A 26,840-nucleotide genomic window follows, 5' to 3' on the forward strand; every position below is an offset into this window, starting at 1 on the left:
GATACTTTTTGTTTTGTTTGTTTTTGGGAGGGGAGTTATGTTTGTTTTAATCTGAGAGAAAAAGAATTAGGGAAGGTTTGAATTATACTCTGCAAGACAAACTATAAAGAAGAAATACTAGATATGCTTGCCTTGAATCGATATATCACCTCCGATTTGATGAGCTTGTGTTCTATTCTCAGTCCGAAAAAAATAAGATAAGTATTGATTTGTAAGCTTCAATTTAGTAGATGAAGACAGATACTGTGGACGTTTTGGATTTCTCCTTTATCAACAAAACATGATTCAACCGAAATGTCCACAGTATCTGTCTTAGTCTAATAATTGAAACTTACAATTCAATACTTATCTTTATTTTTTCCTTCGAGCTTCAAGCAGCAACATTTTCTTTATCCTCAGTCAAGGAAGTAATCTTTTTTTAAAAACATTTTCTTGTACTTTTGTCTTTGCTTCAGCTGGCTTTCAGATTTCACCTCATTGCATCGTTTACTGAAGCCAATTTATTAGTATTAGAAAGAGAATGACTTCACAGCAGTATGTCATGCCATGTGTGGAGGCAACACACAATTTTCAGACTCCAATCCTAAATACTTGGGAGTGCTCTTAGACTGGACCCTGACATCTGAACAGAAACAATATATTGAAAATACGGAGAGAAAAAAATTATACAAACAGAATGGAAAGATAATAATGTTTTTTTTAAACAAACAGCTGTGACATCATGGGATGGGGTAGGGGCAACTCAAAACTATACCTTGACCTTCTTCCAGCACCCTATGCTACAGTGTTGCTGAATATGTATTGCGCTCCAGTTTGAAGTTGCCCATCTTACACCAAAAAATTAGAATCCCTACACAAGGATTAATTTAGGCACCAGAAAAAGTATGCCAATATCGAGGCTGCCTGCCTGTGATGAGTGCCATTGGCCCACCCCACCTACATTGTCAAAAAGTGGCAATCCAAAAACATCAACAATCAATAGCCAACACCGAAATCAATATCCTTCTAAGAACTGCTCCTAAAACCAACATGTCTCAATTAAAGAAAACCTTTTTTTTACGGCACACAAAATGAGGCTTTTGACCTTAGTTGCTTTTTGGGGGTTTTACGGCGCTTGCAAAACATTTAAGTAATTTCAGCCTGCACCACATTTATGTCATTTCAGCGCCAGTAAAAAGAAAGAAAACAGGATAGTCCAAAAATTGATAGATTTACAATTGAAAGCACACAAATAAAAGTAAGACGAAGACAAAGGGGAATGGTTCAAATAGGGAACAGATGTAGATTCAGTGTACTTAGTTTGAGATCACCTAGAAGTCTCATCCATAAACAAGAATGTTTTGTTTTTGTTTTTAAGGGTTTTACGGCGCTTACAACACATTTAGGTTATATCAGCGCCAGTAAAAAGGAAGAAAATGGGATAGTAAAAAGTTCTAGAATTACGATTAAAGCACCCAAGAAAAAGTAAGACAAAGGGTAAATGAGAACAAATAGGGATCAGATGTAGATTCCAAGAGCATACCACCAATGTACTTAGTTTGAAATCACCTACAAGTCTCATCCAGACACAAGCACAAAATCCAACAAAGAGGAACACACTCAAATGCTTACATTATACATTAAAAATAATAAATATAATAATACATAGCAGAGAGATGATTTACAAGGAAAAAAAATATCATCTCCCAAAACAATAACTACCTATGCATTTGACTGTTCCCCTCCCAGATAGGGTTCCGGCCAGTGCCAAGATAAAACCAAGTAATCTCATTCCGAGACAAAGACAGAAAGCATGTTGGAAAACAGATATAAGAGGATAAAAGACACAGTATGTACCTCCCTGCCCGCTATGGGAGGTCAGGATCCCCACCCAGATAAACAAGAACGCGTCCCAACTAAGAGGAACACACTCAAATGTTTACAAACTATTATATATTTAAAACAAAAAATAGAACATAACAGAGAGATGATTTACAAACAAAAAAATATCATCTAAAACTATAGCTTTTGACTGTTGTCCTCCCAGTCAAGGACTCAGGCCAGGGCTAGGACAAAACTAAGTAATCCCATTCCAAGACAAAAACAGACAGCAATTCGGAATACAGATATAGAGGGCTTTGACATTGAAATGACAAGAGATAATTGGCACCAAAAAAAAAAGGAGGAGAAATTATTGAATGTCCCACTAAAGTCTCACTTCCAGGATTCAAAACAATGGTCCTGCATCGTTTGTTTTTAGGGGTTTTACAAGGTTTTGCAACACTTAGGTCAATACAGGGCCAGTCAAAAGGAAGATAATAGAGGGAAGTTGTAGATATGAAGTTAAAAGCACTGAAGAAAAAGGGAGACAAAGTGGACTGGGTCAAATAGGGAACGGAAGATTCCATGAACAATCTATCGATGTGCAAATTTTGATATTACTTAAGTCCCATCCAGACACAAACAAAGGATCCTGTTAAGAAGGGTACCTTCAAATGTTTCCAATATACAGTATTCAGAACTAATAATTATTAATAGCACACGTTGGTTTAGACTAGTAGACCCTACTCCATCCAAAGAACAATCAATTGGATTCAGTAGTCTGATGTCACGCCGCCCGGCAACGGCGGCCATCTTGGTTCTATACAAAGAAAATCATTACTTTTTATTCTTCATGCCGGCTAGAACTTTTCATATGCCTTCTGATCAGAATGTGTAAAAGTCTTTTTTTGTTTGTTTGTTGCTTTAGGTCTCTTCCAACACAATTGAGGTTATATGAGAGACGCTGAAACAAAAAAACAAGCAATCTAACAAAAATAGTACAATGTAAATCAAAATCATAACCTAAGATATCATAAGCTAAATTATAAATAACCAAGAACAAACAGGCAGAAGATTTACAGAAAAAAAATTCCCCTGTCAAAAATACAATCACAAACCAAAGAAGCAGGATAGGCTAGTAAAGAGAAGAAGAAACGACATCACTATCGGATCGTACACCCATGCGAACATCATAGGTATATGATTCAAGGGTGATGCTCCCATCCAACCACCCGCTGTAAAGTTAAAACATGATCAAATTTATGGGGTTTTTTTTCCTCTGGATACGATTTTATGCTCGCCGGAGAAATATTTCATATGGCGTCCGCCATTGTTCCGATAGTTTAGAGCCAGTGTTACTAAGTTACCATGTGTCATTAGGAAGGAAGTGACGTTATGACTGTTGAAGAGTATTGTAGCTTTGCTTAATCTGTCATGGCTCTAAAAGACTACCATTAGTTTTCTTTTAAAGAAAACATAATCAAAACTTCAATATCACTAAGATTTTTTTCATATATATATATATATATATATATATATATATATATAAAGTCATAAAAAATACATTTATCTTCTTTTTTTTCATTGATAGGAACATTTTAAAAAATTCAATTAAATCGTGAAATTGCTTTGCAGCACACTTTATTTTATATCTCCAAATCTCATCAAAATCTTGAATACATATTAATCTTATTAAAATACATGCTAATATTACTATAACATTTAGCTAAATCTTTTGTACATTTCTCTCATAAAAATACTAGGAATGTTACACTACGTACAATATTATAAATTCATTGTTTCCATTAGCATCATATGACATTGGTCAACGCCTATTAACTTACCCGACCCACCTAAGCTATAAAATTGTCTTATCATACTTTGTCTCATAACCAAATACCTGTTTTTACAGAGCACATATCAGAATAATATACAAGAAATACCTGGTTCAAAATTTGGCTCTTAGACATGTACCTTGAAGTTTTGCACTTAACTCACAGATCTTGCAATAAATATAGCTAAAACATTCCAGCAGGGTTGTTATACTTAATAATAGACTCATACACACAATGAATTACCTGGACACAATGCCTTGCACCTGCCAGATTAATTGTGGATCCAGACATTTTTACACTCTGTCTCTGACGCAAATAGTAATTATCATTGATTTAGTCTCGACTCTTGACTAGTAAAATAATTTCACAGTGGTACATGTGATTTGTTATCATATCACATGGTCAGGAGGGAATATTGCTTTTTGATGAGGTATAGTTGAACCAATTCGTTCTCTCCTATCACGTAATAAATACATGAATGAGAACTGAAACAGTAAGAGCAAGTAAATACTGACACGATGAAAAAAGAAACAAAGTGGGAGAAATTTCTTCAGATAATAATGAGCATAACTCGTCCTGTTACTTAGATGTCTTATTGTAACACCTACCTCAGTGACTCTCCTAATAATCCACTCTGGTTAATTGGTAACCTAATGTCACTTAGAGGCCTATATTATTTATATTAGGCGATGACCATTGTACCTCCATCTATAAACCAGATAACAAAGGTGCCAAATCAAATAAGAATATCAATTATAATCAGGTGAAATTTAATAAAATAACTTCCAACACAAAATCATTTTCATTGTTAACTTAAACTTCATTCTGGGTTTCAAAACGCAAAGAATATGTAGTGTTTGACTATGGGTCATAGTCTCACACTCGTCATTTTAAAAAGAACCATTTATTTTCATTAAAATATGAAATAAATGTTTAACTGAGGATGATTGAGACAGGTTTAAAAAATTATTAATTATCAAAAAAAGACGAGAAAGAACCACTATTTTAAAAACTACACCATTTCAACAAGGCAATATTTCGTTTTCAAGAGCAAAGCTTTACATTAAAATCAAAATGTAAATAATTTTATGATTAATAAAGTAACAGTCGAAATGTTTAAATATTCTGGGAAGACATTTTCAAACAATACATTTTACAATATTCACAATGTTGAAACTATACAAATAGTAGGCATTACGTATTTAATTTAATAGATTAATTTGACAAAATGATAAAAAATAATTTTAAAAAGAAAGAAAGAAATGTGGTGGTTTCTACTATGGACCAATTATGAGTGTTGAAAATTGTCCAGTAGACCTTTGGACCCTATAATTGTCAAGAGAAAAGTAACACAGAAGAGTGGACAGAAAGAACCAAGCAAAATGTTATTAAAGTAATATAAGTATAAGTTGTTGAAAACATTAGATAGTGGAGTGACTAAAAAATTAAACAAGTTTTGTCAGATCCTTTCTATAATATCATTTATTCAAATCTCTATGGTCTAGTGATCATCTATAAAATTGTAGGATACCAACCCAAAAAAGAAAGAGAATTAAAATTGTGCAATCAACACTATGTCCGTTTACAAAATTTTCCAGAGCACAGCGCTGGCAAGAGAGTTGAATAGGGCAGAGGAATGAGAGGTTGTCAATAAACGTTCTTAACATCTAATACTTATCTTAATATCAATATGTCAACAATTATAGTAAAATTACTTTAAACCGAAAGAAGCTAAACCGAAAAATACCTTAAACCACAAAGAATTTAAGAAATTGTACTAGTTTCTTCATTATCTTTGTACTAATTCTTACGATGAACCGAAATACTTCTAAGCAGGACTTTCTTTAAACCGAAACAACTTGAGAGCATCTTCCTTTTTTCTCTCTCTATTTTTCTTCAAAAAGTCGGGAAGGTAGCCACACGTAATAATGCCCTGCGATATTAAACAAAGAGCGTAAGTATAAGATGAAGGTGATGGGTGGGGTGGGGGGTAGGCAAACACTTCAATTACTGCACTTGGGCTTGGTCAACACCAACACCACAATCGCACAGACTGGAAAAGGAAGACAGCGGGTGACTGGCAGGCGAAAAATGAGGAAAGAGGGGGAGTTGGGGTGTAGAATCACGAAAGCGAGATGTTCTCGCTCGTGTGTTGATGCTTTGGAACTTTTCAACACGACAATAAGGAGGAGGGTGGTAGACGACTTACCATTGACATGCCATTTCATTTCCACTTTGTTTAAATGTGTGTGTGAGGGGGGGGGGGGGGTGAGGTTCTATGTAATTAGGCCTTTGAACCTAATGGCTTTTCAACAAAAGAGGACGTGTAGTAGACAGCTTAGCATTGACACGCCTTTTCATTTCCATTTCACTTCATCTCTGAGTAGCTGCGCGTCATTCATTATCAATTATCGCACAAGAACTTTCGATCTTATTTTAGCTTTACATTTTACTAAAAGATGTCTAAAAGAAAGCACTGTGCTTACACGTTTCAGTTTAAAATCAAAATACTATGTAAGTCGATGAAAAAAAAGTTGATCAAGACGGAGATATGTAGAATACACGGCATCCCAAACTCAACTCTTTCAACAGTTTTGAATTGAAAACAAAAACCCCCAAAATATTTTTAAAACACACACAAAAAAAAAAAAAAAATTAATGGTTACGAAGACTGCATTTATTCAACAACTCCATTTAACGTGAAACCCATGATACGATTAAATGAGCAAATTTCCTTAAAATAGTTACTACCATTGAAAAACATTGCAAAACGGGAACTTGCTTTAAACCAAAATGTCTTTAAACCGAAACGGTTTAGAAGGTCCCCAAAATTTCGGTTTAAAGTAATTCTACTGTATGTTAAAGTGTATTTTCTAAATACAACACCATGATCCAGTTAATACGATGGAAAAATCAGTAAATTCTATAGTGCATCAATAAAGGAAAATAACAGAATTAATCTTCTTTAAAAAAAAAAAAAAAAAAAAAAAAAAAAAAAAACATTTGTTTTCATTGTCAGTAGGGACTCAATTACACAAGCAACACTGATAAATCGCTTCATGCCAAAATAGCAGTATAGTGATATAGACTATTTTTTTTTATTTTTTTTGTTACTTTAGGTCTCTTCCAACACAATTGAGGTTATATGAGAGACCGCTGAAACAAAAAACAAGCAATCTAACAAAAATAGTACAAATGTAAATCAAAATCTTAACCTAAAGATATCATAAGCTAAATTATAAATAACCAAGAACAAACAGGCAGAGGATTTACAGAAAAAAAAATATCCCCTGTCAAAAATACAATCACAAACCAAAGAAGCAGGATAGGCTAGTAAAGAGAAGAAGAAACGACATCACTATCGGATCGTACACCCATGCGAACATCATAGGTATATGATTCAAGGGTGATGCTCCCATCCAACCACCCGCGATATAGACTATAGTTTACCTGTGGTCACAAGAACAGAAGATGAGTTCATACAGAGAACATAAGATGATCCCAAGGTCAGTCAACCCGTTCCATTTGTCTAGTATGAGACCGCTCAAAAAGTCAAACCCACAAACAGGCACAGGATCCCTACCAAAATTCAAGTCCACATTACAGCAATTTATTCTCAGGGTCTTTGTCAACCTAGCAGCATTTGGGAAGAAGGTGTTAACTTGATCTGTCGGGAACTGGTTTCCAATAGCCTTGTTGCTCTGAAGGATTCCCCCTTTTTAAAGAGAGGCGGGGATTCATTTCACTATGGCCTGTGTCCCACAATGATAAGAATAAGAATGACATGTCACATGTTAGTCTAATTATTACATCAACCTTGGATGTTTGTTTGTTTTTGTTTTTAAGGGTTTTACGGCGCTTGCAACACATTTAGGTTATATCAGCGCCAGTAAAAAGGAAGAAAATGGGATAGTAAAAAGTTCTAGAATTACAATTAAAGCACCCAAGAAAAAGTAAGACAAAGGGGAACTAGGAAGAAATAGGGACCAGATGTAGATTCCAAGAGCATACCACCAATGTACTTAGTTTGAGATCACCTATAAGTCTCATCCGGACACAAGCACAAAATCCAACGAAGAGGAATACACTCAAATGCTTACACTATACATTAAAAATAACATATAATCATACATAACAGAGAGATGATTTACAAGGAAAAAAAATATCATCTCCCAAAACAATAACTATGCATTTGACTGTTTCCCTCTCAGCCAGGACCCCAAAAAGGGCCAGGACAAAACCAAGTAACCTCATTCCAAGACAAAGAAAGAAAGCATGTTGGAAAACAGATATCAGGGGATAGAAGACACAGTATGTACCTCCCTGCCCGCTATGGGAGGTCAGGATCCCCACCTAGTAACCTTGGATGAACTTAACAGCCACTGTGAACAATTGTAACACTCTGCAAACCAAAATTCATATGTATGTACTGAAATGGCACTGATAACATAATTGGTTAAATGTACAGTATTATTGACTTTATGTCCGAACAGTAATATAATTTTTTTTTTCAATGAATCAATTACAGTCCCTTTTTAAAATCAAAATACATATAATTGTTAACCTTTTATACATTCTTGTACAATAAACAAAACATAAACACTCCATAATTAAATAATTCACTTCTAAAATTAAAAGGGTTTTTTTTAAATTTTAAAAAAAAGCAAAATATAGTAAAACAAAGAAAAAGGTATATAAGATACAAAAAATTCAATACCATAATAAATTATTTTAAGATTACAAATGGAATCACACTTACAATAAAGACTTAATCAATTATTTTTTAAAGTGCTGTTAGAATACTCACTGGTCTCAGATCTGCCTCTTCGTCAAAATATTAACCTATTTGTTAATTTCTCATGGATTAGAAACAGATTTTGATCCTTATTACTAGGATGTGATGTGGGGGAGGTATAAAATATTGTTATTTTACTCCCCAAACCTTTTTTTTTAAATTGGAAAACTGACCTATATGACGGACCAGAGATCAGCCAGGACACGAAAAACTTTTATGCCTCAGTTTCAAAAAAAGTTTGATATATCGTAACATTAATTTGTTTTGTTTTTTAACGGTTTTACGGCACTTGCAACACATTTAGGTCATATCAGCGCCAGTAAAAAGGAAGAAAATGGGATAGTAAAAACATTCTAGATGTTAATTTTTGTTTGTTGCTTTAGGTCTCTTCCAACACAATTGAGGTTATATGAGAGACCGCTGAAACAAAAAAACAAGCAATCTAACAAAAATAGTACAAATGTAAATCAAAATCATAACCTAAAGATATCATAAGCTAAATTATTAATAACCAAGAACAAACAGGCAGAAGATTTACAGAAAAAAAAAATATCCCCTGTCAAAAATACAATCACAAACCAAAGAAGCAGGATAGGCTAGTAAAGAGAAGAAGAAACGACATCACTATCGGATCGTACACCCATGCGACTAGATGTTAAAAAGAGATTACCTAAATGTTTCACTCAAACACCAGCACAAGATCCCACTAAGAGGAATACACTCAAATGTTTACAAATCATATGTTAAAGTAAAAAAAAAATAACAGTAAATAACAGAGAGATGATTTACAATGAAAAAAATATCTCCCAAAACTATAACTATACATTCGACTATTTCCCTCCCAGCCAAGGACTTCGGCCAGGGTCAGGACAAAACGAAGTTGTTTGTTTGTTTTTAAGGATTTGACGGCGCTTGCAACACATTTAGGTTATATCAGCGCCAGTAAAAAGGAAGAAAATGGGATAGTAAAAAGTTCTAGAATTACAATTAAAGCACCCAAGAAAAGTAAGACATAGGGGAACTAAGAACAAATAGGGATCAGATGTAGATTCCAAGAGCATACCACCAATGTACTTAGTTTGAAATCACCTATAAGTCTCATCCGGACACAAGCACAAAATCCAACAAAGAGGAATACACTCAAATGCTAACATTATACATTCAAAATAACAAATATAATAATACATAACAGAGAAATGATTTACAAGGAAAAAAATATCATCTCCCAAAACAATAACTATGCATTTGACTGTTTCCCTCCCAGCTAGGACTCCGGCCAGGGTCAGGACAAAACAAAGTAATCTCATTCCAGACAAAGACAGAAAGCAATTGGAAAACAGATACAGGGGGATAGAAGACAGAACAAGTACCTCCCTGCCCACTATGGGAGGTCGGGAACTCCACCCAGTTTTGTAACATTACAAATAAATGTCAAATCTACCAAAGCATTGACAGTCTACATACATAACTCATAAAACAAAGATAATATTGCAATTTTTAAAAAATATTGCTCAACAGAAATCACCGACTTAAAATACAAATCTTGTAAAAGGAAAATCAACATTTATGGCATTGAACGACAACATTTTGGCATACAACTATTGACAGAAAAGTATTTTAACCAAAGCACTCAAAACAATCAAAAGTGTGTGTATATATTGTATATAAATATGGTTGTAACTTTGTAAATTCAAAACACAAATAACATTAAAACTACCTTAAATAGTCATGACTCTTGTATAATCTTGTTCAATACAGAAATAATAAAAATCATTATATTATATTGACAAGTCATTATGCCTTTGCTTTATACCCAGAAGGTCCTGTATGATAAGATTTGCACATTGGTATCCATGTCCATACATCAGATTGACATTAATATATAAATAAATAATAATGTATGACTTTTCATATGAATGGAAGGCCTCCAGATGTGATTTACTTTTAATTCGTTAAAATATGATTTGTTAAAATTTTAAGCTAGACAGAGCACAACATTGTCAATATCCAATTGTTGTCACCCACTGATGTGTGTCTTGACTTTTGGTTAACAGGCTCTGGTGCAAAATATGAACCTGGCCTCCAATTTTGAACTAGGATAAAAATAGCAGCATTCTGATTGAAAGTATGAACATTGTGTGTTTATCCAGTGCAAAAACCACATATTCTATTCATCAAACTGCTAGGAACCCCAAAGAGTGTGATTTATAAACCTTTATTGAAGTAAACCCTTGTTGGTGGCGTATCTAGTGCCTCCAATTTGGCTCGAAGGTCAGACTCCAGGCTGGACACGGCAATAGAACTGAATGGGAAGAAATTCAGACATAAACAATTATCACACTTTAAATTGGAATAGGCAAATACCAAAAAAAAAAAATTTAAAAATTACCAAGTACATTTGCTACAATATAATAACACCTCTCATTTTCACATCCACGACCTTCTACTACCTAGTCAGAATGTACCATTCACAAAAATTAAAACCATTTTGACTTTCAGAGACATTATTTTTATTGTTTTACTGAACGCATTTAGAATGCAGAATTAAGCTCTTTTTTTTTTCTTTCCTGGCAGATAGAATGCCAGGGTGATTAATCAGCTCTCACAGACCACATGTCTGAGGGCTACACAAATATTGAATACAGCTATGTGGCTGGCATGCGCGAGGGCTGATTGAATTAATTTTGCTCATTGTCAGCACTGGGTACCTTTCAGATATGTGTTAATCATTTGCAGATTGCATACTTCAATCAAACAAAATGCCAAGAAAACTATTTGAACACCCATTTGAGGACAATTTTTTTACTTTTTGGTAAGCATATACTTCAAAAGATATCTAGTTAGTTGAACAATAGTAAGAACTTGCATGAATAATGGGTGAGAAAATGACATGAAAAAGGCAGACATTGTACTTTTAAATTTTATTCTAAAAACTTTATAGTCACCTTCTTCCAACACGTCTTTAATAATTGAAATAAGTTCTGATTCAAATATTTTTTTAAATAAATGAATTAATATCTCGGTAAGTCACCGAAGGCTACGCTGTGAACCCATAACAAATAGGGTACTGCAGGTGCTGTCCTAAATGCAAGTTAAAATCCATTATTTAATATGCATCTTCAGTTCGAGTATTTTCACAAAAACATTGATCACTGGTTGTGATAAGACTCACTCTAATCTTACTGTATAAAAATGGGTGATGTAAAATATGTACTAACATATTCCTTCAATTTTTATCAGTTTGACAGAAATAGAGAACTATTATTGAGTATTCAACATACCTTTTTTGTGGAAACAAGGCACAGCACAATGGAGTCGCAAACACCAATCTGTAGATGAAAATAATAAAATTTAGAGTGTGTAGAAAGATAAAACATTGAAGCAAATACACACAGGCAATGATAATTTCAAAATAAACCAGGAGTACAATTTGCATCTTAAATCAGAATATCATATAAGTTGTAAATGATCTAAATATTTTTTCCTGGTTTTGAAAAATAAGACAAACTATTTTAGCCTGTACTTTTCAATTCTTACAAAAATAATGATGCTGCTATGTTAAGCATATTTTCCTGTTACCAACTTTGATCATAGGATTGTGTTAACGATTTCTTTTTTTTATGTGTCAGTTCAATTTTGTCAAGAACAGTAGGACATTGGAGAATATTTAAGTCTATTTCCTGAATTAAAAAGAAAATGTGTACTTACAGGGCTCCGATGAGAGAGACCTGGATTGGAGCATTCAAGTAAGGACGTGACTTTAACCAAGGTTTCTTCTCAAGGGCATTCATTATAAAAGGTGGAATCACTGGAGAAAACATGATACATACTTTAAACAATGAAATCATTCTTATTGCTACCCAGTGCAGTCTAAATGCTTGTATACAATTATGTGTGTATTGTGATATTATATTTACAAGAAAAAGAAATAAAGTGATCCCCGAAAGAAAGCCCCTTAACATTTGCCATTTTAAGGATGTTTTGTCTGCCACAGATTAGAATTTGTCTTTTCATCATTCAACATTAGATAGATGATGAAAATATCAAAACTTTAGCTTGGCCAACACTTTCACCTCTTATTATCCCAACTGGGCACACATGGTATAAGCTCTCCCAATGGATCTAATGAGATGGAAACATTTTACACAAGAACAGAGCTGCATCCCCACTAAGATGTTTCGACTTGTTTCATCAGCATGGAATGTATCCAAGCTGGAGGGAGCAAATCAATAATCATGACAATATCACAAGAATGGTTTCCCAATAATATTCTTAATGTGGAAAATACACTTCTCACCAAACTATTCCTTTATCATAACGTCAATAAATTATCTTGATAAAATTAACACAACAAACAAAGTCTTATTTCATGTTCAACCAAAAAATTTAAAGATATGTTACATGAAAACTCAAATTGGGGGTATGTTTCTTTAATTGTTTGGAACAAATCACGAAAAACAAGTATTTGAAATAAGCTAAAGACTATGTTTTAAATGCAGCTAATTTCAAAATAATGAAATAAAACGACACAGATTTGATACTTGATGTTTTGTCAAGAAAAAAAAAAATATAGTAGACAGGACAAAGAACTAAGATTAGTGAGCAATTCACTTACTCATGCCAGGCGTGGCCATGAAGATCCTAGAGACGACAACTTGAGAAATGGCCTTCTTGGCTGCATTTGTTGATTCTCCAACTCTATTTCCATTTTCATCAAACACTGGAATACCATGGCTGATCTCTCTGAAATTCATTGTTTGTAGCAAATAATACATAAGATTTACATGAGCAATCTCTCTAATTTCTTTGATTAAAAAAGCTATTCTAAAAATAAATGAGTTACAAAATATACAGGTTATTCAAAAGGAATTTAATTTCACTACAACATTTATGCTGCTATGTGATCCTGTGGTATGACACCCGCCTTCAGACCAGAAGATCCAGGATTCGAGTCCCACTCTGAGCGACATATAGTTGAGTCCTTGGGAAAGGCTCTTTACTCACATTCTCTTCCTGTACACAGGTGTTAGCTAGGGACCCCTTGTAAAGTGCATTGAGCACATTTGGTGGAATTGCACTATAAAAGTTCAATTTATTTATACTCGTTTTTTGTTTTTTTTAAAAATATTTTGGACATTGTTAACAAATAATAAAATATTGGGATCAAAACTACTTGAAACATTGCTCAAAAGTAAACACTGATCACAGTTTTAGTAGTAATATGCCTGCAGATGTCAATTTTTTCACCACAGAATGTGGTCTGAAATCGGATAGCTCTCAATATTCAACATGGCTTTTATCTATTTTTATTTCTCCATTTATTTCTGTTACCTATCAAATCTTATTGGGAAGGGGAATTAAATTCGGGAGGGGGCTAATATTGTGAATAATTAGGAAAGTAAAAGTTCTGATTCAATTCAGGTGAATACAGACCTTGATCTCATACAGGGAATGTTTATACAGTTAGCAGCTGCTACAGCAGCAAATGGGACAAACCGACCAATTATTGGAGGAAATCTCTGGAGAGTGGAACAAAAAATAAACAAATAAATATATATCCAATATTTCATTAATCTAAGCCTTATCTAATCTACAAACTGTCATATAAAGACGTGTTCCTCCGATATTTTATCCAAAGATCACATTTTGCATTGACTAGTTTTGAATGAAAAGGACAGAATTGTATCACAATTGATGGTTGGCAGTTAGGTAGAATATTCTTCTATTCCGCCTGCCAGATCAATTGTACCCACACAAAACTAAGCGTAACCTTTAAGGTTTATTGTCTCTTAGATGATTTAAGCAGGAACTAATCACAAAAAACAACAAAGAATTGAGTAACATCAACTTTATTCATTCCTTAGACATTTAAAAAATGTCTAAAAGATTTGTCAACTTTCTTGTCACATTTTGACTTCAAAACTGTCCAAGACAGTGATGATTGAACGCCATGTAAAAAGTAAAAGTCCATTACATAATGAATAAATGCATTTTCCTGGAACCAAAAACATGGTATTGGTAATTGAATAAAGTCATTTTGGGGGGGGGGGGGGAGAAATTGAGCTTTTATATAGCGCAATAGCCGCTAAATGTGCTCAAAGCGCTTTACAAAAGGTCCCTGACAAACAGCAACATGTCGATTGAGACATGACGCATGTTAGACGATATTACAATTTTTTCCAACAGAGACAACGCTGTTAATGGCTAGGTACTCATTTTACATCTGAGTACGGTAAGAGAATGTGAGTAAAGAGTCTTTTCCAAGGACTCAACTATGCACCGAGCGAGGCTCAAACCCAGGACCTTCTGATCCGAAAGCGAGTGTCATACCACAATAATTACTATAACAATAATAAACAATAAACATTCCTCAATAAACAGGTTTTTTCACTCTCCTGAGAAACTATCTCTTCCAGGCTTGAATGGTTTGCACAGGACACCATTGCTATCTAAAATTATAACACGATGTTGAGATACAAATCTATATAAATTTCAAGCACACAAAACAACTAAGTTAGAAAATGTCATGGCTATAAACCATTCACACCATAGAAAAAATGAAAATGACATCACTCAGCCCTTTGCTTTTGTTTCTAGACGCCATTTTGGTGGTTACTTCTCTCTAAATTATATCAATCAGACTTAAACGTTCACGGTTACATGTAGTTTTGTACGTTGGTACATTATATCCCTATGGCCGATGTGAGTTGTTTTTTTTAGCGAAAGGTATAGAATCAATAGTGTATTAGTAGAATAAATGAAATAATACCTTGACCAAACTGTTCAAACCGAGAGCTGTGACTACTGCACCTGTTGTTGCCATTACATAAGACACCCCAAGCTGGCTGGAATTATAGAAATTTAGAAGGAAAAAAAGTTATATTGATCATTCATTTTCTAAAATAAGTTTCTACGGGGTTTTTTTCCTAAAAGGCTTCAATATTCATTCTTACAAATTACATGGTTTGTTTCAAATGAAAAGAAAAAAAATACTTAAAATCTGCACATTTCTGCACCCTTGAAATTTAATTTCTATTTTTAAAAAGATTTTTTTTCTCTTAGATTAAGACAATGATAAACAACAAATCCCTGTACTAAAACTTACTTTACTGTTATTGGAGAATCTCCACTGCGGTTGGTATAATTGACGATTGCATTGAAAGACTGATTAAACCACTGCCAAAACAGCACAGCAGGAGTTGTTCTGAAACATTAGATATCAAAATAAAAGAGATTAAAAAATGAAAACATGGTTTTTAAAAAAATCTTACTTACCTCCTCTAAAGAGTATAGAATATTGTACTTTTGGGAGGAAAAAAAAAAAACAAAGACAAGAAAGCACGAGAACAAATAAAACTGCTTTTTTTTCACTTTAATTATTGTTTGACTGAGTTCACCCCCTATGAAGTCTCAGGAGAATTCGTAACAAGTCAGAGGTCATCTTAATCATTGATATTTGAAAAATAAAATTTCCTACCAAAATGAAAAACTTAAGTGTGTGGCCACTGTACCATAGAATAATTAAATATTACTTGTAAAAGGTCATCATACAGCCTGTGATAGTCATGTTCATCGGCACTTGAGCTGACATTCTTCCCAAAATAAACATTTTCTCCTTTGTGTCAGGATGAAATGCTGAATCATACAAATTTTTGGCTTGCCACAATTCATCCTCAGATAGGTTTTGAATCAACTCTCCTTTTCTGTAAATAAAAATAAAATATGAATAAAATATTGTGTTTGAATAGCAATAACATTTTTTTTAAAATTTCATTTAATTTGACGATATTATTGAACACTTTAATAAAAACTGCTAATACTTTTTACATTATGACGATATATCTTTAGACATATATTACTAGACTTCAAAGTAAGATATTTTTCTAAATATTATGAACAATTTATACGAAGGCATAACAAAATACTAAAATTTAATTCCTGGCAAATATTAGCAGCTAATGAAGCTCACTTAAATCAGGAGCAAATTGGTCGATAAGATTTGATTGATAGCTCTAATTTGAAAGTTCTTAAGTATTAATTATACCCAAGCTTTTAGTCACATTTATTTCTTTAACCATGACAATACTCCATTTTTGTTTAAACATCATTGGAATAGCATCCAACAATCCAAGATATAATCACCCACTTGTTACAAATGGAACACAAGATTTTTACATTTTGATGCACCATTTTAATGATCACTTTCTTGATGCCAGACATACTGCAAGGAATAAACCCGGATTGTGCCAGGTTTCAGGATAAATCAATTCAAAACAGATTCGGGCCAATGATTTGGAACAACAAAGACATGTTGATTGATCAATTTTGAGAGAATTGTACAAAACAGGATATTTTGATTGGCTGAAAAATGATCTTTCAGTAAGACGAAAGCTCAACCACATGTGGTATGAATGATCAATAAACCAGGGAGAATTGAAGTGATAGAGTGGTCAACTGTTTGGCCAACATGTCTGGAATGAAATGAAGAGCAAGTTGTGTCAATGAGAGAATACTGCCAAAGACACTCAACTATGGTGAAAGGTATGAAAGGAGAATGGAAATGCATTCTTAAAAAGCAAATATTTCATAGCATCAATGAGATGGATATGCCAAACTATGACAGCTGCCAATGGGTAGACACAAACATTACAAAACGAAACTATCCACTTTATCGTGATTGGGTTTTTTTTCTTTACAAAAACTTCATTATTTTTATCCACATATATACTCATATCTAGGTCTCATCTGAGCAAATTTATATACCACAAAAATAATACATAAGACAAATTCTTTTTTTTTTTTTTTACTAGTATAAATATTCCAACTCTAGCACATAAAAATACCAGCATGAAATCAATAGTAGTTAATAATCAAAATAAATCAAATAAAAACGTACCTATATCGTTCAACTAAGTCTTTTGCATCATCTAGTGATTGACCAGACACAAACAAATTAAGAGGGTTGGTTGTAATGAAAAAATGCCTTGCTCGACCTCCATATGTGCTTTGATCGTATCTTGGCTCTTCAATATTAATTTTCAGCAGCTCCTTGCTTGACATATTGACAGCTTGATTTATTTCAATACTTGGAAATCCCACACTGAAAACTACATCAACAATTCAAATTAAATGAGGTTTGTTTTGTTTATTGTTTGTTTTGTTTTGCTTTGTTAGTTTCTTTTCTTTTTTTTTTTGGGAGGGGGGGGGGGGGAGGGGGAAGGAAGTGTAGCAGATAACCATTACTAAAGGGTACTTTCACCAATTGCAAAAGGATGCAATTCCCTTACTGTTGCTCCCATAAAAAGAAAAATACTGACGTACTTAATACAATGGTCTGCATTCATATGCACAGTCATAATTAAGAATCAAGAAAAGTGTGCTATTAGAGGGCAGATTCCAGCTCTCGTGATGAAGACTGATCTTGACCACAGCAAACTTATTTTATAGAGGACAGATAAAATGTTATTATGCATTCATCTTCATCCTTCAAACATCAACTACATTGCGCTAGACAAGTCATTCATTCTAAATGAAATACAATTTGAAAAATTAGACAAGAATCACAAAGTAAAAAGGTAATATTTCAGTTTAGATTTGAAGATGTCCATACTGTTTGTTCTTCTGATATGATTAGGTCGAGAATTCCAGTACTTAGGTGCCGAGAAGAAAAACGATTGTTTGCCAATTTTATAAGATAAAAAACATAAAAAGATAGCCACCCTCTCATTGGAGACATCAACCTCGAACAGTGCCGACACTCTCCCTAGGACTAACTTAGAGAGCGGTGGGAGCTGCCTGAAGTCTGGGATTGTGAAAATACAAACGAAAGAGTGATAATGGAGAGGATTCGGATGGGAACAATACAGGCAGTGGACGTTTTGGGTACAAATGGACAAACCCTCCGTTAGCACAACAATAAGCAAATTAAGGTGGAAAACAAATATAATAAAAAGCAATATAACTTGTATGAATGAAACGTTAGCGTGGCGTAGGTTGTGGATAGGGAGTCCCAGGGAGGCAATCGGAATGATAAGACAGCTCAATAGTAGTAGTAGTAGTAGTAGTAGTAGTAGTAGTAGTGGTTGTAGTAATAGTAGTAGTAGTAGTAGTAGTAGAAGTAGAAAGTTGTTGTTGAACAGTTTGGGGGGGGGGGGGTTGGAATGGGCAAGGTGTTTGAGCGGCGGCAAACTTTCACGAAGAAAAAAAAAACGAACGGTAGGGTATTGATGTGAGAGGAAACTTGAATAGAGGGAGGCCTTCCGAAAGCTCCTACATCCCCAGTATTCTTGTTCTAGTAGTGGGTTTGGGAGGGGGAAAACTTTTTTTTAAATGTTCTAGTAGGGAGTTTGGGAGGGGGGAGACTTTTATAAAAAAAACAAAAACAAGAATACTGGGGATGTAGGAGCTTTTCTGAATAGATAAAGATAGATAGACAGATAGATGGATAACTAGATTAGATAGATAGATAGATAGATAGATACCATCATAGAGATAAACTCAATAGAGAGATAGGGGACGGAGATATAGATAGAGAGAAAGAAAGAAAGAGAAATAAAGAGAGAAAGAAAGAAAGAAAGAAAGAAAGAAAGAGAGAGAGAGAGAGAGAGAGAGAGAGAGAGAGAGAGAGAGAGAGAGAGTGAGTGAAGACTATGAGAAAAAAAAAGGAGGGGGGGGGGGGGGGTGATAGTCATAGCTGGGTAATAGTAATAATAATAAGTGGACGAGATGAGATGAAGGACTAACTTACTGATTTGTAGACGTCTATACTGACACTGACAGATCTAAATTCCTAACAACAAAGTCAAAGTCTGTTGTCATTAATAATAAATAATCAGTTGAGTCAGCACCTGGACCTGGTGAGAATTGAATTCTAAATCTAGGGCTGATTGAATTGCGAACAATGACAATGAGCTTACCTACCTTTTCCTCGAAAAAGTTCTTTGACACCTGCTGCCTTGCTGCAGGCCTGAGACCAAATTGGAACTCGGGGGGAATGACACAAACAGGTCGAGGAATCGAAAGTTGAAAATTAGGTCGGGTTACGGGTTACCGTGGCCGTCAACAAGGGGGGGGGGGGCAGAAGAAATGCCAGATAGTTTTTTTCAATAAAAGCGAAATGATTCATCATAGACAATAAAACTAATGTGAAGAAAAGAAATTTCATATTCATTTATTTAGGTCTAGATATAAAACATCGACACTAAGCACAAAATGTGCATACGTTTGAGGTGCAAGACCCATTAAGTCCGGAGTATGGCTCTTTTGAACCGCAAGACCCATTGAGCTTTTTATTTCTTTCCCCAACAAATTGGAGTACCTATTTATTATGACTTACTATTACTATATTCGAGCCGGCGTGGACATATATGCAAATAAGTGCACGTCGATTCGAGCCTATTGATTGTATGGGCTGTAAACAAAGCTAATAATTATACTTTCTAAAAGGGGATGAATATACAGAAAATAAAATGAAGTACTTTATAAGGCCCTCATCCATTACCTAATGGGTCTTAAACCTCCATGGTCTGAGCCTCCTTCAACTCATTGACTGTCTCCGCCTTCATCATAATTATCACTGACATTGTTTCAATGCTATATATATATTTTATTTGCTTAGGTCTTATCCATTTGTTCAATCATTTTGCAAAATACATTTTTTAAAAAGATATAACACGAAACCGGATATTCGAATAACAACTTTCGGAAATTTAGCTTTTCAATACCAATCTGGCAATCCTATTAGCAGCACTCCCTCATTCAACTTCGAATCCTTTGAGTTGCCATTGCATCATCACTTGGAAACCGTCCAAAAGGTAGTTATATTATTGATTTAAGCGAAAGGGCCGGATGGTCATACTTTAACAATATGGGAATATTTTAGACTTGAACAAACACCCAAACCTAAATAAAAGAAGAATCGGCTAAGCAGAGATCTAAAATGTATAAATATAATATAAACGCGATATGTGACGCCGACGGATAGCCGTGATCGTATAGTGGTTAGTACTTTGCGTTGTGGCCGCAACAACCCAGGTTCGAATCCTGGTCACGGCAGTAAAATCGGCAATTTTTTTTTTTTTTCTTCTTTTCCCTCTTTCTTTAGATGCATTAAGTTAAACGTTGTACATATCTATCTCGATGAGCGGCTAATTTTTTTTTTTGGGGTTATTTTAAATTACCAAGAGCAATTTTTTTTTTCTCACTTGAACGAACAATGAATTTTATACATTATGACTTTTGTCTACCATCCCCTCTGTGTGCTCTTACCCCCTTTTGAGAAACTTAGATTGGACATGATATTGCTTCCATTTTCAAAGGATTATTTTTTTTTAAATCGACGTGCATGTTTAAATCAATGAATCATTCTAATTATGAAATCGAACGTTTATTTTTTTTTGTGTGTTTGATTTTGTTTTGTTTTGTTTTTTTGTTTTTTGTCTTTTTTTGTTTTTTTTTTAAGATTTTTTTTTTGTTTTATTTTTTGTTGTTGTCGTTTTTTGTTTCTTTGTTTGTTGTTTTTGTTTGTTTTTTGTTTTGTTTTTTTTTTTTTGTTTGTTTTTTTTTATATGTTTATTTATTTATTTTTTTTATTGGTTTCTTTGTTGTTTTTTTTTTTTTTTTTTTTTTTGTCTCTTTGGGTTTTTGTTTTGTTTTGTTTTGTTTTTTGGGTTGGTTTTGTTTGGGTTTTTTTTCTTTGTATATGTTATTTTTTAATCTTGTTTGTTTGTTTTGTTTCTTGTTTTGTTTAATTTTATTTTCTTTACTTGTTTTCATCGTTTTAAAAGAATTGTTGTTAATGTTTTGTTTTGTTTTTTCAGTGGTAACCGGCAAAAAGAGCCGATATAATGTAAGCAATCCTTTCTTTTTAAAAATATAGCCTTGTGGAGAACATTGTGCTTATTTGAGTCAATAAAAAAATTGATACGGCGCACCACTCTACTGAAAGATTTGAAAAATAGAAATGTATTTTTTAAGATAGATAAACAGATAACTTGATTTCCTTTTATAATTTAAAGTAAGTTTGAAAATTCGTTAAGTCAAACAGATATCATAAAAAATTTACCGAAGACACTAACACTTCCATGGCCACACCATCAACTTTATCTGTCCAGTAGAGTCCTAACTCCCGTTGTGTTGATTTAGCGGTGATCAGTGTTGTTATGTAGTGTGTTCTCATTGCGTGTATGTAGAAATGTGTGCGTGTGTGTGTATGTGTGTGTGTGTGTGTGTGTAGTGTATACATGTGTGTGTGTGTGTGTTTTGGAATGTGGTGGCGTGGAAGAAAAAAAAAAGGGGGGGGGGGGTGTCCATCAAGTAGAGAAATTCCTGAGCAAGGGGGGTAGGGGGGGGGAAGGGGGAGGGAGGGGGGTGTGTTTGCTAGGAACTGTCAGATTGGCATTCATAGTGTTATAATTCACTTGATCACATGACGGCATTCGGATTTACAGAAATTTTAAACAAGTTTCACCGATTAACAACATCAACTAATATTACTGCTGATATTACTGTCTTTTTTATGCCATCGATGTGATAATTATTGCCCTGGGAAATATTTAGTTAAACGTTTCGGCAAACTGTCAATTGGTTTTGTCTAGCCTCTAGCCCGAACAAACCAAAAGTAGACAGATTCGGGGACTTGATATTTTTCGCGTCCGCTTCAGATTTTCATTTGACCTAACATAAGTAAAGGGGAGACATTCCGAAAGCTCCTACATCCCCAGTATTCATTCAATTTGTATTTTCACCGTTGATCTTTTGTCAGGCGTTTATTTATTCAATTTGTCATCGTATAAAAGCGTTTTAAAAACTCTAAAACAAACCTTGATAGATTTGTGAAAGTTTAAAATTTCCTAATAAATTTGACCATTGTTTTGATTCTCGGCCGCCATTTTAATTTGCGAAGTATTGAAGGTAGTGCAAAGCACTCCCAAGTAAAGCGTGGTTAAGACTTGCGACGTATTGATATTGGTATCTACTGACTGATAAACTAAAATCATGCCGAATAAAGCATGGCAGCGACGACAAGCACATCGATTAAAATTTGCATCTAATCGTAATCAAGCTAATCAACAAAATGATTCTGGCAATATCGAAAGAAAATAGTTCTTTCCCCGCGAAATTGCGGGCTTTTTACTAGTAAATACTATTTGTCTTAATAAAATTGTCATGGTATTTTTTTTTAATTCGTTTGTTTATTGGTCGGCTGTTGTTTGTTTTGTTTTGTTTTTTTTGTTTTTGTTTTGTTTTTTTGTTTGTTTTTTTTGGTTGTTGTTTTTGTTTTGTTTTGTTTAACTTTCCTTTCTCTTCTTTTCTTCATCATTTTAAACGAATAGCTGTTGTTTTGTTTTGTTTTTCAGTCAAAACTGGCAAAACGGGCAGTTATAATGTAAGTAGTAAATACTATTTATCTTAATTAAATTGTGATGGTATTTTTTGTTGGGTTTATTTTTTATGGGGGGGGGGGGGGGGGTTCGTTTGTTGTCACATTCCCCCCCCCCCCCCCCTTTTTTTTTAAATATTTATTTCCACGAGATAACAGAAATACCGTTTTCCGTTTTGTTTTTGTTTTGTTTTTGTTTTGTTTTGTTTTGTTTTGTTTTGTTTGTTTACGTTAAAGTGCCCAGTAACACACGTCAACAAAGTGCACGTCACTTAAGACCAAAGGATAATTTTTCATTGACGACCACCTATATAGCTGTTATAATAGTATCTATACATTTGTGCCCTTTCATTAAGATGGAGTTCTGGTTAAATCGATATAATATAATACAGTAGGTACGAAACACGATATTCAAGACTAAGATCGAGGAACAGGTGGTTATACAGTTTTATGATGGTATTCGCGAACAGTAGTAACATGGAGCGGGTATTTAAATAATATGGACCGTTCAGTCTTTACCACACTGCGTGTTATTTGAAAAGGGACGATATGAAAACAGCTCGTCAGCAGAATTGCTGGTTCATATTTGTAGTCAAACTTATATTATGCGTTATGTGATGATTTTAATAGATGCCATAATTTTTATTATAATTTGGTTTATTACATGACGTATTTTGTCCGATACCATTCAATTTTGCAATATCAACCCGTGTGTGAGAGAGAGAGAGAGAGAGAGAGAGAGAGAGAGAGAGAGAATGTGAGTGTGGTGTGTGTATATGTGTGTGTGAGAGAGAGAGTATGTGAGTATGGTTGTGTGTATGTGTGTGTGAGAGAGAGAGAATGTGAGTGTGGTTGTGTGTGTGTGTGTGTGTGTGAGAGAGAGAGAGAGAGAGAGAGAGAGAGAGAGAGACAGTGGCGTGGGGCCATTGGATCGAATGGTGCCAGGCACCACACCAATCTTTTAAAAATCATTAACGGCATAATTTAATTAAAAATAAAACTGAGAAATTTTAACTCCACTGTCTTTCGCCAACTCGCCAACAACATACTGCCTTTTTAGTCTCCACTCTATTCAAGATTCCGAATCACGCACTGCGCCGACTCGTGTGTTGGTGACATCCTGCGCGAATTAGTGACGAATCAACACCGTGGTGCAAAACAATCCGAGCTCCAGTTAATGCTCTATCCATTTGTATCGCTACAGCTGATTGAGCGAGAAACTGGGTCGAATTATACTATCTTCAAATAGCGGAAAAACCTTCGACTTGTGCCAGGATCTGAGAGCTCCACCGTGGGACGTCATAATTAGGGTAACTTCGGTCATCCAAAATATTACATTAACTGTCAAAAACACTGATCATTGTAAGGTTTATTTGTGAGCAGCAAAGAAAAACAACATAAAACTTAAAAATATGACATATCAAAATCTCTCCCCCCCCCCCCCCAACCTCTTTTTCATGATTATTGAATAAAGTAATTCTTTGCAACACGAAGCATTGGGGACGAATTTACCAACATTTTTCTTGCTTGTAGTGCCGAGTTGATGGTTACGTATGTATGAGTGTTTATTTGTGTCTGTGTGTGTGTGTGTGTGTGTGTGTGTGTGTGTGTGTTTGTGCGTGTGTATTTGTGTCAGTCAGAGAAAGAAAGCGAAGATTGTCAACAGATATACTTTGGTGTGTTTTTTTTATTTAAGTACTTAAGTGGAGTGATTTTTTCTTTGTGATGCTTTAAGATCTGAATCTACCTTTTATTTGTGCAATCATTCATCGTATTCCACTGATTTCCATTACTTGAGATATACTTTGAAGTTTTGTTTTGTTAAACAATGAATTGCAATGAATCAAGTTGACTCTTTACTTCACCGACCGTTTGGGAGATCGACACTAGATGACAAATTAGAAATAAAAAGACTAGTTCCTCACCAACCAACTGATTTTGAATTAACACATCTGTGGAAATCTCGAAAACGCTCTTTTTCAGTGACATGGTATGACAGACATGAATGGCTCACAGTTAGTTTAGAAAAAAAAAACACGTTTCTTTTGTTTTTATCGTCTACTTTTTACAGATACAACAAACGCTGACAAATCATGGACATCTATAGGCTATAGTGACCTTAACCACTTCCATCGTATTTCTTGACCGCCTGAACGTTGTTTTAGCACCCTTAAAAAAGTGAAAAATTTCTTACGAAATTCAATGAAACAGGAGCGGTTAAATTCGTTAATGATTCTCCCAATTCACAAAGCTGAAATAGATGCCAAATGCCATTCCAGATTTCAATAAACAAATTATAAAAAGATTTGCAGAGATGAAACATCGCCGTGCAGATTTTCTTTACAAGTACTAAAAGTAAGTAATTTCTGTCATAGTTTTTTTTTTCTCTTTTGATTTACATTTATCACATATTGATTGCATTATCTACCAAATCCAATCCTTTAAATGGTTGACAAAGAATAATTACAAAGACCTTTCACACGGGACTTGTATCTCAGTTTTGTGGCTTGTTGTTTTCATGAATTATTTGTTTTTGTGAGTTTTGTACACTCGTAGAAACCATCGACCCTCCCCCCACCCTTCCAAAAAGAGAGTTTTTAACATGTGCTCTCTCCTCTTAATCGTGTTCACTGTTTAAGAATTTTTTTCTTCTTCTAATCATGGCACCACCAAATGCCGTCAATACGCCACGCCGCTGGAGAGAGAGTATGTGAGTGAAGTTGTGTGTCTGTGTGTGTGTGTGTGTGTGTGTGTGTGAGAGAGAGAGAGAGAGAGAGAGAGAGAGGCCAAAGATAAGTGACAGGTGAAACTGTATTCAAAGGATGCAATGAGTAAATCACATTAGGGAGGTACACACGTAGGCATTAGAAACAATCATAATATACGATAGGTTTTTGCGTACAATAATAGGAGACGTGGATTTTATATTTATATTTATACCATCCCCCCCCCCTCTCTCTCTCTCTCTCTCTCTCTCTCTCTCTCTCTCTCTCCATGTGTGTGGGTGTGTGTGGGGGGGGGGGGAGGGAGGGGAGGGGGGAGGGGGTGTGAAAGAAGGTAAGTATCAGCGGCGTGGCGTATTGACGGCATATGGTGGTGCCATGATAAGAAGAGGAAAAAAAATTCTAAAACAGTGAACACGGTTAAGAGGAGAGAGCACATGTTAAAAACTCTCTTTTTTGGAAGGGTGGGGGGAGGGTCGATAGTTTCTACGAGTGGACAAAACTCACAAAAACAAATAATTCATGAAAACAACAAGCCACAACACTGAGATACAAGTCCCGTATGAAAAGGTCTTTGTAATTATTCTTTGTCCATCATTTAAAGGATTGGTTTTGGTCGATAATGCAATCAATATGTGATAAATGTAAATCAAAAGAGAAAAAAAAACCTAAGACAGAAATTACTTACTTTTAGTACTTGTAAAGAAAATCTGCACAGCGATGTTTCATCCCTGCAAATCTTTTTATAATGTGTTTATTGAAATCTGGAATGGCATCTATTTCAGCTTTGTGAATTGACAGAATTATTAACGAATTTAACCGCTCCTGTTTCATTGAATTTCGCAAGAAATTTTTCACTCTTATAAGGGTGCTAAAACAACGTTCAGGAGGTTAAGAAATACGATGGAAGTGGTTAAGGTCACTATAGCCTATAGATGTACATGATTTGTCAGTGTTTGTTGTATCTGTAAAAAGTAGACAATAAAAACAAAAGAAACGTTTTTTTTTTCTAAACTAACTGTGAGCCATTCATGCCTGTCATACCATGTCACTGAAAAAGAGCGTTTTCGAGATTTCCACAGATGTGTTAATTCAAAATCAGTTGGTTTGTGAGGAACTAGTCTTTTTATTTCTAATTTGTCATCTAGTGTTAATCTCCCAAGCGGTCGGTGAAGTAAAGAGTCAACTTGATTCATTGCAATTCATTGTTTAACAAAACAAAACTTCAAAGTATATCTCAAATAATGGAAATCAGTAGACTACAATTAATGATTGCACAAATAAAAGGTAGATTCAGATCTTAAAGG

At 34.4% G+C, this 26,840-nt stretch overlaps 1 protein-coding gene and 1 non-coding gene across 4 annotated transcripts; one reads left to right on the forward strand and one right to left on the reverse strand.

Moving 5' to 3' along the window:
• Nucleotides 1-3,424: 3,424 nt before the first annotated feature.
• Nucleotides 3,425-19,490, reverse strand: LOC144964189 (sideroflexin-1-like). 3 transcript variants are annotated; one of them, XM_078898165.1, is made up of 11 exons: nt 19,351-19,490; nt 17,327-17,537; nt 15,963-16,133; nt 15,536-15,634; nt 15,200-15,275; nt 13,864-13,949; nt 13,046-13,173; nt 12,139-12,238; nt 11,712-11,759; nt 7,997-10,732; nt 3,425-7,451 (listed from the first exon to the last, which is right to left on the reverse strand). In XM_078898165.1, exons 2-10 carry the CDS (start codon nt 17,488-17,490, stop codon nt 10,636-10,638), a joined length of 969 nt encoding a protein of 322 aa, XP_078754291.1. In that variant the 5' UTR covers nt 17,491-17,537; nt 19,351-19,490; the 3' UTR covers nt 3,425-7,451; nt 7,997-10,635. The 3 variants fall into 3 exon arrangements, with proteins under 3 accessions (XP_078754291.1, XP_078754292.1, XP_078754293.1); XM_078898166.1 differs by having other exon boundaries at nt 19,347-19,490; XM_078898167.1 differs by lacking the exon at nt 19,351-19,490 and adding an exon at nt 19,178-19,321.
• A 922-nt stretch (nt 19,491-20,412) lies between these two features.
• Trnah-gug (transfer RNA histidin (anticodon GUG)) lies at nt 20,413-20,484 on the forward strand. Its single transcript has one exon. It is a non-coding gene; the product is annotated as a tRNA-His (tRNA).
• Nucleotides 20,485-26,840: the final 6,356 nt, after the last annotated feature.

Source organism: Berghia stephanieae, chromosome 2 (genome assembly GCF_034508935.2).
Source record: "Berghia stephanieae isolate SIO BIC M18660-M18661 chromosome 2, UCSD_Bste_1.3, whole genome shotgun sequence".
Classification (NCBI taxonomy): Eukaryota; Metazoa; Mollusca; class Gastropoda; order Nudibranchia; family Aeolidiidae; genus Berghia; species Berghia stephanieae.

What these genes read in the sequence shown, in the direction of transcription:
- LOC144964189 (XM_078898165.1), bottom strand. Translation starts at nt 17,490, where the DNA reads ATGTCAAGCAAGGAGCTGCTGAAAATTAATATTGAAGAGCCAAGATAC. An exon ending in TGTATGATGACCTTTTACAA is followed by an intron (nt 15,635 to 15,962) that starts GTAATATTTAAT and finishes CTAATGTTTCAG; the next exon opens with AACAACTCCTGCTGTGCTGT. An exon ending in GCCTTGTTTCCACAAAAAAG is followed by an intron (nt 10,733 to 11,711) that starts GTATGTTGAATA and finishes CTTCCCATTCAG; the next exon opens with TTCTATTGCCGTGTCCAGCC.